At 39.2% G+C, this 15,459-nt stretch overlaps 1 protein-coding gene across 1 annotated transcript; it reads right to left on the bottom strand.

Annotated features, from left to right (window-relative positions):
* Positions 1-584: 584 nt before the first annotated feature.
* ACP1 (acid phosphatase 1) lies at positions 585-15,430 on the bottom strand. Its single transcript, XM_063125109.1, has 6 exons — positions 15,329-15,430; positions 6,954-7,027; positions 6,766-6,879; positions 4,523-4,584; positions 2,591-2,696; positions 585-2,470 (listed from the first exon to the last, which is right to left on the bottom strand). Exons 1-6 carry the CDS (start codon positions 15,375-15,377, stop codon positions 2,393-2,395), a joined length of 483 nt encoding a protein of 160 aa, XP_062981179.1. The 5' UTR covers positions 15,378-15,430; the 3' UTR covers positions 585-2,392.
* Positions 15,431-15,459: the final 29 nt, after the last annotated feature.

Below are 15,459 nucleotides of genomic sequence, written 5' to 3'. Positions count from 1 at the left end.
CTACTTGTTCATCCAATCACCTTTTTCATCCAGCCACAGTCAATCATTGTTCACTATAGCTCTGCTTCACTCACTACCACAAAATGATTGCCATCAATTTCAAACCAAAAGAGGCAAATCTTAGTGTTATGTATGCTTAAAGCAAGAGAATGTTGCTGATTCATGTGCACAAATGGTTCTACTTCTTCAAAGTGGTAAGGATAGACGGACAGTCAATCTACAGATGAAGAAAAATACAAAGCAGTCCATGCTTCTGTTTCATCCTTTAGCTGAGGAAGGATGCTGCCCTTCTGAGGCTGGGAGGAGAAAGGTTATAAAAAGCCCTGTTGGGGCAGGCCAAAAGCACATAGTGGCTGAGTTCAGACGACATGCTAATCAACAGTTGTTTCCCATTCTGTTCCTATTACCACCCCACTCCCCTTTGATTAGCGTGTCATCCGAACTCAGTGATAGTATAGTGTTTCTCACTATGGCCAGCTTCCCTCACTATGGGAAGTATTTGTATCTTTTAAGCAACCAGCCAAGCAGTATTACACTACATGGATTGACACCAATTACTAGGTCAGGAATGACTCACACACTCATTATTTACAAATACTCATTTATTCATAGCAACATCTTATTTTATGTCCAACTATTCCTTACTTGAAGGACACATTACTTCAATAGTATCCTTTCCCAGGTACATCTTACGTCCTTTACTGCATTCTAGTATATAGAGTCATTGTACATGATCTCATCACACTATGGAATTTGTTGCCTGCTTCTGTGTAACAGAAGCTTTTCTTTGGTGCAGTTTTTAAGCCACAATACTCTTTCAAGGAAGGAGAGGGGTTGGGGGAAAGAGAGAAGCCAAATGACGATAACCTGGAGTCACACATCATAATGCTTAGACTCTTTGGGTCAAGAACCTATACTGCCTGCACATGATTAGGAAGTGAATGTAAAACAGTGGACAAAAAGATTGGAATTAAACATTCAAAGATCCCTACAAGTAATGCAAGAATAGAAGCTCAGAAGAGTATCAGTAACTGTTGTACTTATTTATCACCCACTTGGAAGCAAACCAACAATAAGGAGGAGTTTGGTAGAGTGGAGAAGAGGAGCATGATAGAAGGGCATAATTATTATTATTATTATTTATTTATATAGCACCATCAATGTACATGGTGCTGTACAGAGTAAAACAGTAAATCGCAAGACCCTGCCGCATAGGCTTACAATCTAATAAAATCATAGTAAAGCAATAAGGAGGGGAAGAGAATGTAAACAGGCACTGGGTAGGGTAAACAGGCACTGGGTAGGGTAAAACTAACAGTGTAAAGTCCAAACAACATCAAGTTTTAAAAGCTTTAGGAAAAAGAAAAGTTAGCTTCTGTATGAGAATATTCAGGAAAAGCATCACAGCAATAAGGGACATGAGAACTCCTTTTAGTACCTCAGATATGTTTGTCCTCAATAAGCTATAACCAGGGTTATATATAGACACACTAAAATCAAAGTCTACATTCTATGCCACGGTAACTGGCATTTTGCACTTTGTGTATGTTACCAAAGGTGTGCACATTTATGTAATTTATTCTGCTTCTGTTAGTACAGGGTAGGAGCAAGAAGCTTATCAAAACATTGAACCTATTCAATGTTGCTTTGCATCCTCATCCCCCAACACTTCAAAGGTGGTTCCTATCTTCTTTCAAGCATCATCTCAGAAACATTAGGGCTGAAAACTATTTTTTAATAAGTAGAAGAATTCTAATGATACAACAAATACGACACTTTCAGCTTTTTCTGACTTTATGCAGAATTGTAAAGTTCATATGTCACATCTATTCTAAACTATTTTTCTGCTAGTTTTCCTCCTGTATGACATTAGTATTAGTATCCCGCCTTTTGCCCAATACTGGGACTCACTGAAAGGTTAAAATCTACCATTTCACTAGCCTACTGTACTTATGTGACAAAACATAATATCTTGTGTATTAATGCAATTTCAAGAAGTAAATGTAATTTTAAGCAAGATGTTTAAAGTTAAAGGTTCCATATTTAAGAGTAGCATCAGAAAATAGACATGAACATACAATTTTAGTGTATATATACAGGAATCCCTACACATATTATGCAGAATATGTACACTTAAGAATCACACATTTATTCAGTTTAGCGTTAGACAAATATTTATTCCTTACATGGACATTTGATCAAGGTGAATACTCTTTCTAAAAACCTAGCATGTCTCAGATAGGATATACACTGTAGCTGCAGGACAAAACTAAAATTAAGAATGTTCAATTGAGACCTTTTTTATTCATAATATCACAATTTAATGTCAATTAACATTTTAGTTTATTAATTTTACAGAATGGCTATTTGTTTTAAGAAATGTTCAACTCCATTATTGAGATTTTTCCAAGAATTCTTTACAGCATCTAAGGCACTGCTGATAAACAGTTTCAAAGTCTTTATCACTCCCCTAGAGGATAAAAAAAGACACACAAAAGATAAAATATATCAATTTAAGTTGTAAATAGATTTCCTTATTATAGGCTACAATTTTAAATTGGAAAGGATTACGTGGTCTTAGCATACTTACATAGTATGGATCTTCAATAATAAGCTGTTTCTGTGGATCATAGGTCCCAAGCAGCTGAATCTGAGCTTTGCATTTTTCAATTTGATTGCTTTTTCTTTTCAGATCTCTACAATACAAAAGATTAGGAAACTTTTTACCATTACGTGCAGCATAATTTTTTTTCATTTGGAATCAGTATGTACTTAAAGAGTTTGTAGTCCATAAAAGTAACAAATGTCACAGCTGTACTTTTCATAATGTGATGTGCACCCCCTACAAGTTGTAATAAGAACACCTGTATTAAAAAACAACAACGGATAATTAACACTTCAACTGGACCTCCAGATGTGTTGAAATACAACTCCCATCATCTTCAGCCACGTATCTGGAGGGCCCCATGTTGGGCACGGCTGCTCCAATTCATAACACATAAATATGTGACTAGGGCAATGAAAATAATTCACAATGCTTTTTCTTTAATTCATTTTCATTGTTGATCTTTAGCTGTTATGTAAAAGGTGGGACTGAAATGTTGTCCATGTATTGTTATTATAATTTTGTGGGGGGTGGAATAATGGAGACAACAGCTTCGTGCTTCCCCAGTACAATGCTTCCTCTGTTTAAGTTTTGTTCTTTCCAGTTCATTGGGGTGCAATCCTATGCCTGTTTAGACAGAAAAAATATCCTACAACTCCCAGCGTTCCCGAACCAGCCATAGAGGAATGCACCCTTAAAATGCACTGATCTTCACTGGACCAGCATCAAAGCCTGGCACCTGCGAATGGCCCACTTCCTAGCAGAAGGCCCATCACTGACCTGAGATGCTGCATCAGATTCCAATGTATTTATTTATTTTTACCAAAAAATGTAGACTGGTTTTAAGGGTAAAATCCTCTCAAAAGGGTTCCAATAATCAATAAAATCACTAGCATGAAAGACCAAATCAATCAAATCAAAATAAGAAGCAGCAGCTTAAAACTAAAATATCAAGAATGGTATGAATATTATATATTTCTCAACAGAAGTGCCTGGCAGTAGCAGACTAAACGTCACACAAAAGAACTCATGCTCCACCAAGCATGTTCCCACTGAGTAATGAGAGATTGCTTCAGAAGCCCCGACAACAAATCACAGGGATCTCTGGGTGTACGTGGGTGTGAAGTTTTGCTGGGAGAGTCATTGCAGGAAACTGAGTTAACACCGGCCTGGTTCAGACAACACACTAAACCATGCTGCTTAACCACAAAATGGTTAATGGAATGCATTAAGGTTATTGCATTCCCTTAACCATTTTGTGGTTAAGTGGCATGGTTTAGCATGTTGTCTGAACCAGGCCATCCTGAATGCTTCCTACAGCACAAGGGAGCTCAGCTCCCTCTTAGCATCTCTCAAATTGGAAGATGGGCAATTACCCCTGAAACTCCTGTGATATCACTAGGATCTCTGGAGTGACTGTACACTTCCTAGTTTGAGAGGTGCCTGGGGATAGCAGAACAGCAACTCTCTCGTTCTCCAAGAAGTCCAAGAAAGTTTTTTTCTCTGTGGCCTACAAGCATCACTGCCAAGGGAAAACAGGAGCTTGCCTCAGAGAACTCTGCAAGACAACAAGGTCAAATTTCTAGCTAGGAGTGACACCTGGAAAAATCAGAGTAGCAACTGTTCTGCAGACTTTTAAGCATAGACAGCATCAACGGGACTACAAGAAGCGTAAAAAAATGCCTCATAGGAGTAATAGGCTGCTGTAATGCAAGAAGTACAATGCCACCATCTGCAATAGTCCCCAGGGATTATAATCTTTTAGGAGAAACTTCAAGGGCTTTATAGCTTCCACTAAACAATGAGAGGCCACTATATGCAGTGAATAACCACATGAACATTGACGTTTTAATAATAATAATAATAATAATAATAAATACAATTTATCAGCAAAAAGCACATTTTTTCACAACTTACCGAAGATTGCTTTCATCCATACAAAGCATATAATCAAATGTCAGGAAATCATCTTTTGTAACCTAGAATTCAACAAATACATTTAAGCACTCTTTAGTAAGGATCCATGTCATCCACACACAATGTTTATTTAGTAAGAATTCTACTGTTTCAGTTGTGTAACTATGCATAGAAATTAGATTCTAAAGCAGAAATATAATTAAACCAAAGGATTAGGAGCCCTCCATGACACACAATAAACTGTTCTTAAAATTATGGAAGTTTCAAAAAGCAATTTGCTTTAATCAGATAGGGACCTGTTATTAAGAGAGGGGAAAACAGAGAAAATCCCCATCTTAGGCTTGCCTAAAGTAGCTCTTAGGCTCCCGGCCTAAGTGGTTTGTGTCTTCAGAAGATACATTTTGTTCCTATATGTCAGGTTCTATACATTAGCAGGTAGGGGAAATGAATGGTCCCAGGCCTTACTGGGATTACCTTCCAGGACCAATCTGGAAGGGTGGATGACATCAGGGGAAGGGCTTCCCAATCAGTGATGGTAAGGTAGGAGCAAAATGGCCTCAATGAGTCATGGCCTCAATGAGCTCTCCTGAGCCCATTTAACTCTCCGCTTGGGGAAGGGGAGCAAAGTTAGCAAGTTGGCGCTTTAAGGAGGGAACTGAAGCCCTTTAGGCTGGGTGAGTCAGATACAGCCAGTAGATTCCCTATCCCTGAAATATGGATATGGAATATAGGGAAGAAGCGTGGGAATGCTGATTGTAGATAGAGCATGAAATTGTATCTGGGTACATAGTGTTTTCTTCCCAGGCTCAGACCAAAAGATATTCCCCATCCCTGTTCTAACCAGTGCTGCACTGAAGATTCTAACATTTAGTACTTTGTCATTTAGTCAGAGAGTATTTTTTACAAGCAGTTGTTCAGATTACATCTTACACAAAACATTACCTACAGCAGGTTAGAAAGAGACAACATGAATGAACCTTCCAGAACAGAACTTGGCGAAGAGCAGGAGGCTACAGGAGGGGGAGGAATTGCTTAAAGATTGCCTCTCTCCACCCCCACCCCCACCCCGCCATTTTGCTGATGGAAGTCTTTGCTGGGTCAAAGAGCCTTTGTGAGTAGAGGGACAGCACTAATACAACCCAACATTCAGGGAAAACACTTTTATGTGTTGAAAAAAAGAAGTGTGTGTTGTATCTTCTAGCTACAATTAAGATTTTAATTGTTAAATAACTTTGAGTGCTGAAAGGATCATGCCTATGGTGAGTTCTGTCACTTCAGATGAAATGGACTAGAGGCAGCTTAAGGTCAGTCAGCACGCCAAAAGGAAATTCATTAAGAATTGTCTTCATAAATGGAAAATAACCCCCAGAGCATGACTTCACTAAGGGTACAACTAAAATCTGAACAGAACACGCAGTAGATCCTTTGTTGAACACAAAAGCTGAACCCAGCTAAAGGAGGTCAGGCCTTAAAGGAATTTTTATGCAAAAAAAAATTAGAGGTAAATTATGCATATTTATTTTAACAGAGAGATGTAATTCAGTATTATGATTCAGGTGCTCTCTCCCACTCTCACCGATTCCCCAATTACATGAAAAAGGTGATCGACATGGCTGACACTTGGAGGACCTCCTCCTCTAGGGATCAGGCAAGGGACTGACCCTGTTCTGACAACAAACTAAGCCATGGTCGTTAAGCATGGCGAGCTAAACATTATGGCTTAGCGTTTTATGTGAAACTTGACTTAATGTGTCTTGTGAACCATTTCTAACCATGGTGGCTACATAATCACCGTTTAATCACACTCACTAAGCATTTGCTGCAAAAGGGTTAGCAGACTAACTGTGGCTTAGCGTGTTGTCTGAACAGGCCCACCGTCTGTTACCCCAAACACAGAAGGCCAAAAAGGATTCCCCACCCCTGTTCTAACCAGTGCTGCAGTGAAGATTCTAACATTTTGTACTATTTTGTCAATCCATGCACTGAGCCTAAATGCTCTCAGGCTAAAGGGGAGGGGGGAAGTACAGCATAACACACTCCCACAGTTGCTGGAAAACAATGCAACACACTTTCTACCTGTCATGCTTTGTGGGCCGTCTGAATGCCATGATTTCTTAGACAGCTTAAAGCCCTTGCATCTGGGGAGCGTCCCTCACTCCAGTCAGAAACAGCACCGCTGTCTATCATCCACTGCAAACAAGAATATATGCATACACACGTTTAAAGGAATATGGGTACAGTACCTGCCTGGAAACATGATTCATAGTTATGCCATGATTCCTCATGCAATTCTGGCCCCGATAATCTGGAGGATTTCCTATTTCATATGTAGACGTTGCTGCACTGTCTATCCTCCACTACAGAAAAACAAAGTAAAATGTTTATAAAGTACTTTCAGAAAGATGGCCTCAGTGACTAAAATAAAGTTTACCTTGTTTTCAACGTTTTCCTCAGTTACAAGTTTTCTAAAAACAGCTTCGGCTATGGGCGATCGGCAAATATTCCCTGTAGAAATAAAGATTCAGTCTAGTGATTCTAAAATACAATCTCACACATATGTGCTCTTAGTTGAAAAAATTCTAGGTGTCCACAAAACCTGAGTAGGTAGGTGTGCGGAAGAGAATGGGGGAAGCCTTGACTATCTTTGGCTTCAGCTGGAGGTAAGAAGGTTACTCACATCCTCTTCCTTCTCTTTACCTTCTGGTTCTCTCACTGACTGCAGAGAACCACAGAGCTCCTTGACTTCCCCTTCCATGCCATCCTGGCTTCCTTATCTATCTAGTACATAAAATTATTTCTAGACTATGTTTTCTGGCTTACAAATAGCAAGATATTGTTTGTGAGAAGGTCTCCTTCTGACTCAAGGAAAGCAGGCACATGGAGAAGCCAACTGCTCACTGTGCCACTTTTGATTGGCTTCTGTCCATATTTGGCCTTTCTTTTTCCATTATCCTTGTCATGAACACTGTCTCCAGATCTAGGTTTTTTTTTGCAAGGTCGCATTATCAGAAACCTCTCCAGTAGGGAGTTGTTGCCATGGTAAGTAGTTGTGAAAAAAGAGGGGAAAAGAACCACGAAAAGGCTAAAGGAAAAAGAGGCGACTAGCTCTGGTGCTATGAAATCTCAAAAAGGTTTCTTTATTTTTCTAATACGAAATAAAAAAAATGTTCTAAAAACTTTAAACCAAACTTGTACAACGCTCAATGTTTTGGATCTTGTGGATCCTTCATCAAGAGCTGCACAATGAAATGCATTACTTCTCTAAGTAATTATAAATTCAAAACCTTATTGATTTTTTTTTACAAGATAGCAGTCATATTCATTCTTTCTCCTTCAGCAGTCAATAAGGTTTTGAATTTATAATTACTTAGAAAAGTAATTCATTTTGTTGTGCAACTCCTGATGAAGGATCCACAAGATCCGAAATGTTGAGCACTGTACAAGTTTGGTTAGAACATTTTTTATATTTCGTATAAGAAAAATAAAGAAACCTTTTTGAGATTTCATAGCACCAGAGCTAGTCGCCTCTTTTTCCTATAGCCATGGTAAGTAGACCATATAATACCAAAACAATGGTATGAACACACACACACACAAAATAATGACTACAAGGGCTTAGAGAGGTGCAGCAATATCACTTTAAAAGAAATAAAGATGACACATGGATTTATATCTTCAAGGAAACAGAAGCAGGAATAGCTTCTGTTATTCCTCTCCAATAAACTCCTTAGGGCACCCTTCTCCAGCCTGGTTGCCACCAAATCTTTTGGATTATAACTCCCATCATTCCCAGTGGAGATGTAAAAATTCCAGAACTTTTAAGGACATGAGGGGGGTGGGGGTGGAGATGGTGTTTTTTCCTGATTCCCACCCCCCACCCCCAGTTTTTTTCTGGGCCATCATCACATCTCTAATCCCCAGCCACAATAGGGAAAATGTGAGTTATAGTCCAGAACATAACCAGGACACCAGGTTAGAGAAGTCTGCTTTAGGATACCTACAGTATATCAACAGTGCTATACCAGAGATTTGATGGTCCTCACTTTCTACCATTGTTAAATCAATTAACCCTTACATCAGTGTAGCTCTTAAGTAACTTTACACCCATGGCCTGCTTCCAACTTGAAAACTAATTTACTGCACACAAGATTCTCAAGAACTTTTATATAGATTCTCAATTGTACACATAGCTTGTTGATAGAGTCACTATTGATTGCACCAATATTCTTATCTGGTATTGCAAGAAAGTAAGGCAGTAGAGCTGCCAAATACCTTTCATGCCTTTGTATTTTTGAAACTTGACTACTGAAAGGCATTCCACATGGTGCTGCCTTGAGGGCTCTTTGAAAACAGAGGCTGAGCTAGCACAAAGTAGTAGCTGAACATATAAGAGAGGTAGATTGTTGAAAGTTAGTATACATCAATATTCTAGGGGTATCGTTGGTTTCCAGTAGCATTGCCAGGTGCTCGTTGTATTGCCTTAGCTTGAATCCTACATTCCCCAAAGACAATTTGGCCAACACATCCCACTATAAAACACCAATAAACCAAAACCCAGCCATTTCCAGATTTTAATCCTAATTCCTAATCACTTGCAGAGGTTTCTATTGCCTAAGAAACATCTTTTTCTTTTTTTAACTCAGGCTATAATTTCATCTTCCTACTGCAAGAAAAGCTATGCATTATTCTAGCGCCAGACTAATAAAACATTGGCTGGGCCTCAATGAGGAGATGCAATCAATCAATCAATCACTTAGGGGAGGCATACATTCCTACCCGGTTCCATCTCCCTATAAATTAGAACTCAAGTCTGACGTGAGTGAGTATAGACCAACCTTCTTCCCCATCTCAGCATCCCAGACAACTATCTAATGCCTTACCATTTTATTAAATGTTTACACAGAGAAGGGGGCATTAATGAACATATTCCTCCTTCTAATACAAGAACAGCTAGGCTTACTATCTGGCTTTATCCCACTTATCACTTTGCAGAGCTTCTATTCCACAACTTCTATTTACAAAACATCAGATCTGAATCAGAGTTAGTTTTCTTTTACAACAGAGATGATTAATGCTACAATTATAACAGCAGTCTCAGAACCAGCTTGAAGTGATGCACTAAAATCAAGCACTGGTTACATTTGCAGACATTAAATCAAAGGGGGGAAAGGTAAAAAAAATCAATCTTACAGAATCACATTAGAATACTGACATGTTACACCACATGGATGAATTTTGGGAGATTTTGTTCAAGTTGTTTGATAAGGCTACATCTATTGTACTATTTGAAACATGTTTATCCCTAAACCTGCAAATGGCTAATTAACCTTAGCAACCAGAGCAGGGAAAGTGCTTTCACTATGATACTAGTATTGTAACAGATATGTGTGTGCAAAGCAGTAGGATTAGGGTGTTAGATACCCAATAAATTACATCACTTATTTTTCTAAAGCCAGTTTTATAATTATTTTAAGAAGACAAGTGCTTCTCCTAAAATACAGAACACGATGTTCTAGTAAACTGGACTGTATCATACAAAACCTCTCCTTTTGGATGGTGACAATCTGCAGTGTAACGAACTTAGTTGCCATTTAAAAATATCCTAACTGCTTACTACCATCATGATATAAGACCCCTGCTGAGTCAGACCAAGGCTCTATCAAATCCAGCTGCACAAAGCAACCAATTGGATGCTTCCAAGAAGCTCCCAACCCTCCCCTGTATGCCTCCTCCCACTAGCTACTAGTATTCAGAGGCACACGATTTAGCTAAATTGAACCCCCACATTTACTCATGGCTAGAAGCCATCGACAGACCTATCTTCCATTAATTGGTATAAATTTGTATAATCATCCTTTAAAAGCATCAAAGACCATTGGCCAACCACATCTTCTGGAAGTTAATTACCTTTATAAACCGCCCAGAGAGCTTCGGCTATGGGGTGGTACATAAATGTAATAAATAAATAAAAATTTGAACAGGGTGAAGTACTTTCTTCTGTCTATATTGAAGCTACTGCCAATCAATTTAATTGGGTAACCCCCACAACTACCAGGGTTGAGAGAGAGAAAGTTTTATGCCAATTTAATACTAGTTTAGCGTTGTTTCCAATAGCAACTAGCCAGATACCACTGGGTGTTCAGAAACAGGATTTCTCTTTCTCAAGTGTAGACAAATACAAAGAAAACCAAATCTCCATTATGTACTCAGAGGATGTTATTAGGGATGTCATCAATTCTCTAAGCTGGAACACCCCGCCCCCATAATCACTATTTATAAAAAAAAATGCATCTTGATTAAAATGAAATTACATCCCCTCTTCATAAACAGGGAAAAGAACTAGACACTTGAACACAGTCTATTGGGAATGATTCCTTTGCATGCCCTACTGAGACGTATGTGAGTTTTCCCAACTACACAACTATGGACTCAGCCCACATTTAGAGATATCCCTCTTTCATCTTTACTGATGGATACAATTGATAGATTTTTTCAAAATGGGTAATTATGCCCCCTCTCCTCAAAAGGAATGAGGACTCTGGACACAGAGGCAGCATTCCAATCAATGGGTTGTAGTTTCTGTTAAATTTCAGTCCCACTTTCATGCTGCTGGCCAATGTCTCAGGGATATTAAAGCAAACAGTGAGTTGAGAAGGCCTTAGCCTACAATACTATGCACTTTGGGGTATGCCCCTTACCCCAGTAGGAACTCATGGGCTGCACATCCATCCCTTTTCTTCAGGGACTGCAGCCACAGATGAATAATGCCATGCAAACTATATTGTCTTGTTTCAGGCTGCAGTCTTAAAGATCCTTAACAAGTTCCACTGAAATAAATCCAATGTCCCTCCAGCTAGATAGGAACACTTGAAATGTTGAAACTAATTTATTTTGGAAAGGCTCCCACAACACAGACATTGTGGAGGTTTCTCCATAAAACTTCTTATCAGAAAACCGTTTCCATTTCAGTCCATCAGCTCCCAAATCCCTCTGTGTTACAGAAGATGCTAGGCTACATTCTGAGGGTAGTGCTGAGGCTTGCTTGACTTTGTTGTTCTGTTGTGTTAATCATAAATGTTGCTTAGAACAAATCCAATATTCCCCTGCAGTTGTGTATCAGTAATGGTGGATAAACTGTCTTTATGGCAAATCATGATACCCCAGAACTACATGGTTCCTCAAAATATTACTTGAGAACTATAGTAGTGTTTAGCCTTCCTCCCTGCTCAGAGTTTGACTAGGTTAGGAGTTGAAATCTTTTCATGAAGATGAAAAGTTCCTTAATGTTGTTACTCTTTTCCCATTTCTTCTTCACATGTAACATATACCATATATTGTTAACAGCACAAGAGATTCACAGACATGTGATTCAAGTATTAAGTAGCTTAGTCTGCTATGTAAAGAATATCTACTACTCATATTGTATGCTATGTAAAAAATATCTTCTACTCCTATTACAAACTGAAAGCAGATGGTACTGTGATATTTGACCAGTATTAAACCAATGTAAAACTAAGAATATTTTGAAACCAATGTAAAAGTAAGAAGCGAGGTGTAATACATACCCTCCTACATTTCACAGATGAAAAAAACAGGGACACTTTTTTAATACCAAGAATCATGGCCTGAGTCAAAACTATACCAACAACGTTGTTGATGGCTCCTGCACACACTGGGCCTGTTCAGACAACACTTCAGGCTCCCTGGTTAGTGAAATTGTGGTTCTCTGGGGTTACCACTAACAACAAGCAGTGCTGTTGCACAGAACACTTTAAGCCACGGTTAGCGCTGCTAACCCTGCTGCAGACAGTCCTGCTGTGGTTGGTGAGTGAGCAGGGTTTAGCAAAATGCATCGCACAAGACACCTTAAACCCTGCTGCTTAACCAAAAGCCTTAACCAGAAGTGTTTAAGGTATCTTCTTAACATGCCCACAGTGTCCACATAAAACATTAAGTCGGAATTGCTGAGTATTCTGATTTATTGGTAATGAGTAGCAGGCTGGTACATGCTACTCTTGCAGAAAATTACCAAAGCAGAAAAATTAGCATTAGAGCGGAACCTGGATTATGGCTTGTCACTACTCTGACACTCCTGGATCCATACTTCAACCCCTGGTTTCAAACTCTGGTACATTAGAGGAAAGAAAAGCCAGGAGTCCAGGTTCAGATGCATGCTGCTCATTACTGATAAGTATTTTGTGCTAACATAGATACTGCGTATTCATTTTATCTTCAATAGCCTATGCTGCACTGGTTTCAGAAGCAGGATGTGTTAGACTGAGAGTAAATGTTTGCCTTTAAAAATTGTATTTTGTGTCCATGTGCCTGCATTAAATGCACATGCACAAAAGTCATCCCCTCCTTTCAGAGGTTTTACTTCAAATAATGGAGGGGTCTGAAACCTAGAAATATCCAATACACACGTGTGTATACTAACATTTTTTTAAAAAAGGTATCCCCAATATCTCCCTGAAAAACAAAATATGTACAATTGTTTAGCAGGTCAGGAGGAGAAAATATATTACATTTATTTTAAAATGTAATTATAAAATACAGAAAGAGAGAGAGGCCAAAGTTACATCGACTCAGTTTCCCATCCAGAAAGATGAAGAGGGTAACTGTACAGAGCTGCAAAGGTCTGTATGGTCATCATTGTACCTTTCACCTCAAGGTTCAGAGAAAATCAGTTGCACTTATCCTACTGAAATTACTGGGACTTAAGTTAGGTTTGAGCTGAAGTGTTATCAATTTGCAAATGACGCTAAGCTCCGCCTCACTTTTCCTATCTACTCTTCCCAGGTTGTTGAATCCCTGGTGTCTGGAGGCAGTTTGGGGTTGGATAAGGGTTACCTGAAGGATTGCCTTCACCTATGTCATCCTGCCCAACATTGAGATCCACTTCCGAGGTACAGATTGTGTGCCCACTTGTGAAAGCAGTTAGCCTGGCAAGTAGAAGGGAGAGGGCAGTGACTGCATATTTCTGAAAGTCTATTCTAATTGGGATTTGACCAGTTCCATCGTTACAGGTCTTTAAGTAGGCACTGAAAACTTGTTTATCACTGCATTTTCATAACTTTTAGGACTTTATTTGGACTGCTGTTATCATTTCACTTATTACATTTAATTGCGGCGAAATGCCCAGAGAGCTTTGGCTAATGGGTGGTATAAAAATGTAATAAATAAATGATGTAATCATGATGTTGATATATTTTGTGATATCTGGTTACTGGGCTGAATGCTAAATGTTTGCACAGCCTGCCACTGCTTATTGTGATGATATGTTTTAGTTTTAATTATGTATTTATATTGTTATATGTCGCTTAATTTACAGATTATTGTAAACCACTATGTAATAAAAGGTGTAATATAAATTTATTAAACACTGTATTTCATTCTTTTTCTTGATCATGAATAGGCTTTTTATTAAACTTATTCAATAAATTTTCTTTTCCTCTGACAATTGTAGTGATATTCTCAGTTTCTCAAATTTGAATGCATCCCTTTTGGAAGAATAGTGATAACAGCATTTTATGATTAAAAGTTTGAGATCCATAAATACAGTGAGATATTTTAAAATTAAACAAACAAATATAAGCCAGGATCCAGAGAACCCCTTACATGCAGGTCCAAAGAGTGGGCAACTTGTGGCCCTCCAGGTTGTTTTGTTGTTTTTGGACTGCAACTCCCATCAGACCTTGCCAGCATAGGCAATGGTGAGGGATCATGGGAGATGTAGGCTAAAACAAGTTGCCCACCCCTGCTAGGTGAGGGCATTTTGCTCACACAAGAATGGGGAGGGGCAATTTCCACCAATTCCCACTCCAGCTCCCTGCATCTCAGCCCAGGATGTTCTGAAACATCTGAATTCAGGAAAAATATTACACCAGCTGCAGCAAGGAGGAGAGGACAGAAAAGTAACACTGCATGAGCAGAACTCCACTTGTTCTTTTTGAGATCCAAGTCACTGATTTCAACTGATAACTATCTGCTTCAGTCCACACACTACTTTCCTACTGTAGCCGTGACCTAGCTTCTGAATCAAACTGGAAGCAAGTAAGAAATAGACTGCATAAATAGCATGCAAAGAAGTGAGCCTTTTCAAGTCCTAACGTTTTTACTTGCTGTTAGCCCCAACAAGCAAGCACCAAAATTAACTGTGTGGCTTGCAATTAAAAGCTTAATTGCAAATCACAATATTAATTAGGAAGGGGAGTACTACTGGGTGTTTTATCTCACTGGCATTCCAGGTGAACAGATGTTTCTCAAAGGCAGTCTTTGCACTCAGAAGCAGGACGACATTCTCTACCCCGCTCTTTCCCTCCTCCGCCTTAGAGACTGATGCACACTTGCCAAGATAAACAGTTCTCTCTCACCTTTCCAACCTACGCAGTTATTCCTGCTGTTCAAAGGACCACAGGAAGAGGTTAAACTAAGTCGTCCAAGTAAACCCATTCTCCTTCCCTCTCATTACTAGATAGAAGAAACTGCTGCTGCCATAGAGGGCGGCAGAGGGTGTGACCCAGATGTTTTGGGGAAATTGTGAAATAAGAGACACATAATGTCAAGTAGCGGTTGGGAGGAAGAAGAAGAGTATTGGAAATCGTGGGTGGGTGATAAGGAAAAGATGTTATGTAAATACCTACGTTCTTTAAAGGGAAGAGGGGGGAAAAGATGTGTTAAACCCACTGCCATCCTTTCTATCTCCCTTATCATTAGCTAACTCTACGAAAGTAGAGAGAAGGGTTACTGGAGGGGGGGGGCTTTTTAACCAGCCAACACAACTTCGTCCCCGCAGTTTCCACTCACCCAAACACACGAACAACACGGACTTGGCTTCCCCGGCCGCCATGTTCATTCAAGCACCGGCGAGCAAAGGAGTAGCTTAAGCGAAAGGAAGTGAAAACACAGCCCTTGCTCTCGAACTGTCGTGAAATTGC

This window comes from Elgaria multicarinata, chromosome 4 (genome assembly GCF_023053635.1).
Source record: "Elgaria multicarinata webbii isolate HBS135686 ecotype San Diego chromosome 4, rElgMul1.1.pri, whole genome shotgun sequence".
NCBI lineage: Eukaryota > Metazoa > Chordata > Lepidosauria > Squamata > Anguidae > Elgaria > Elgaria multicarinata.
The sequence above is the reverse complement of the archived record's forward strand: the minus strand, read 5'-3'. Positions and strand labels throughout refer to the sequence as shown.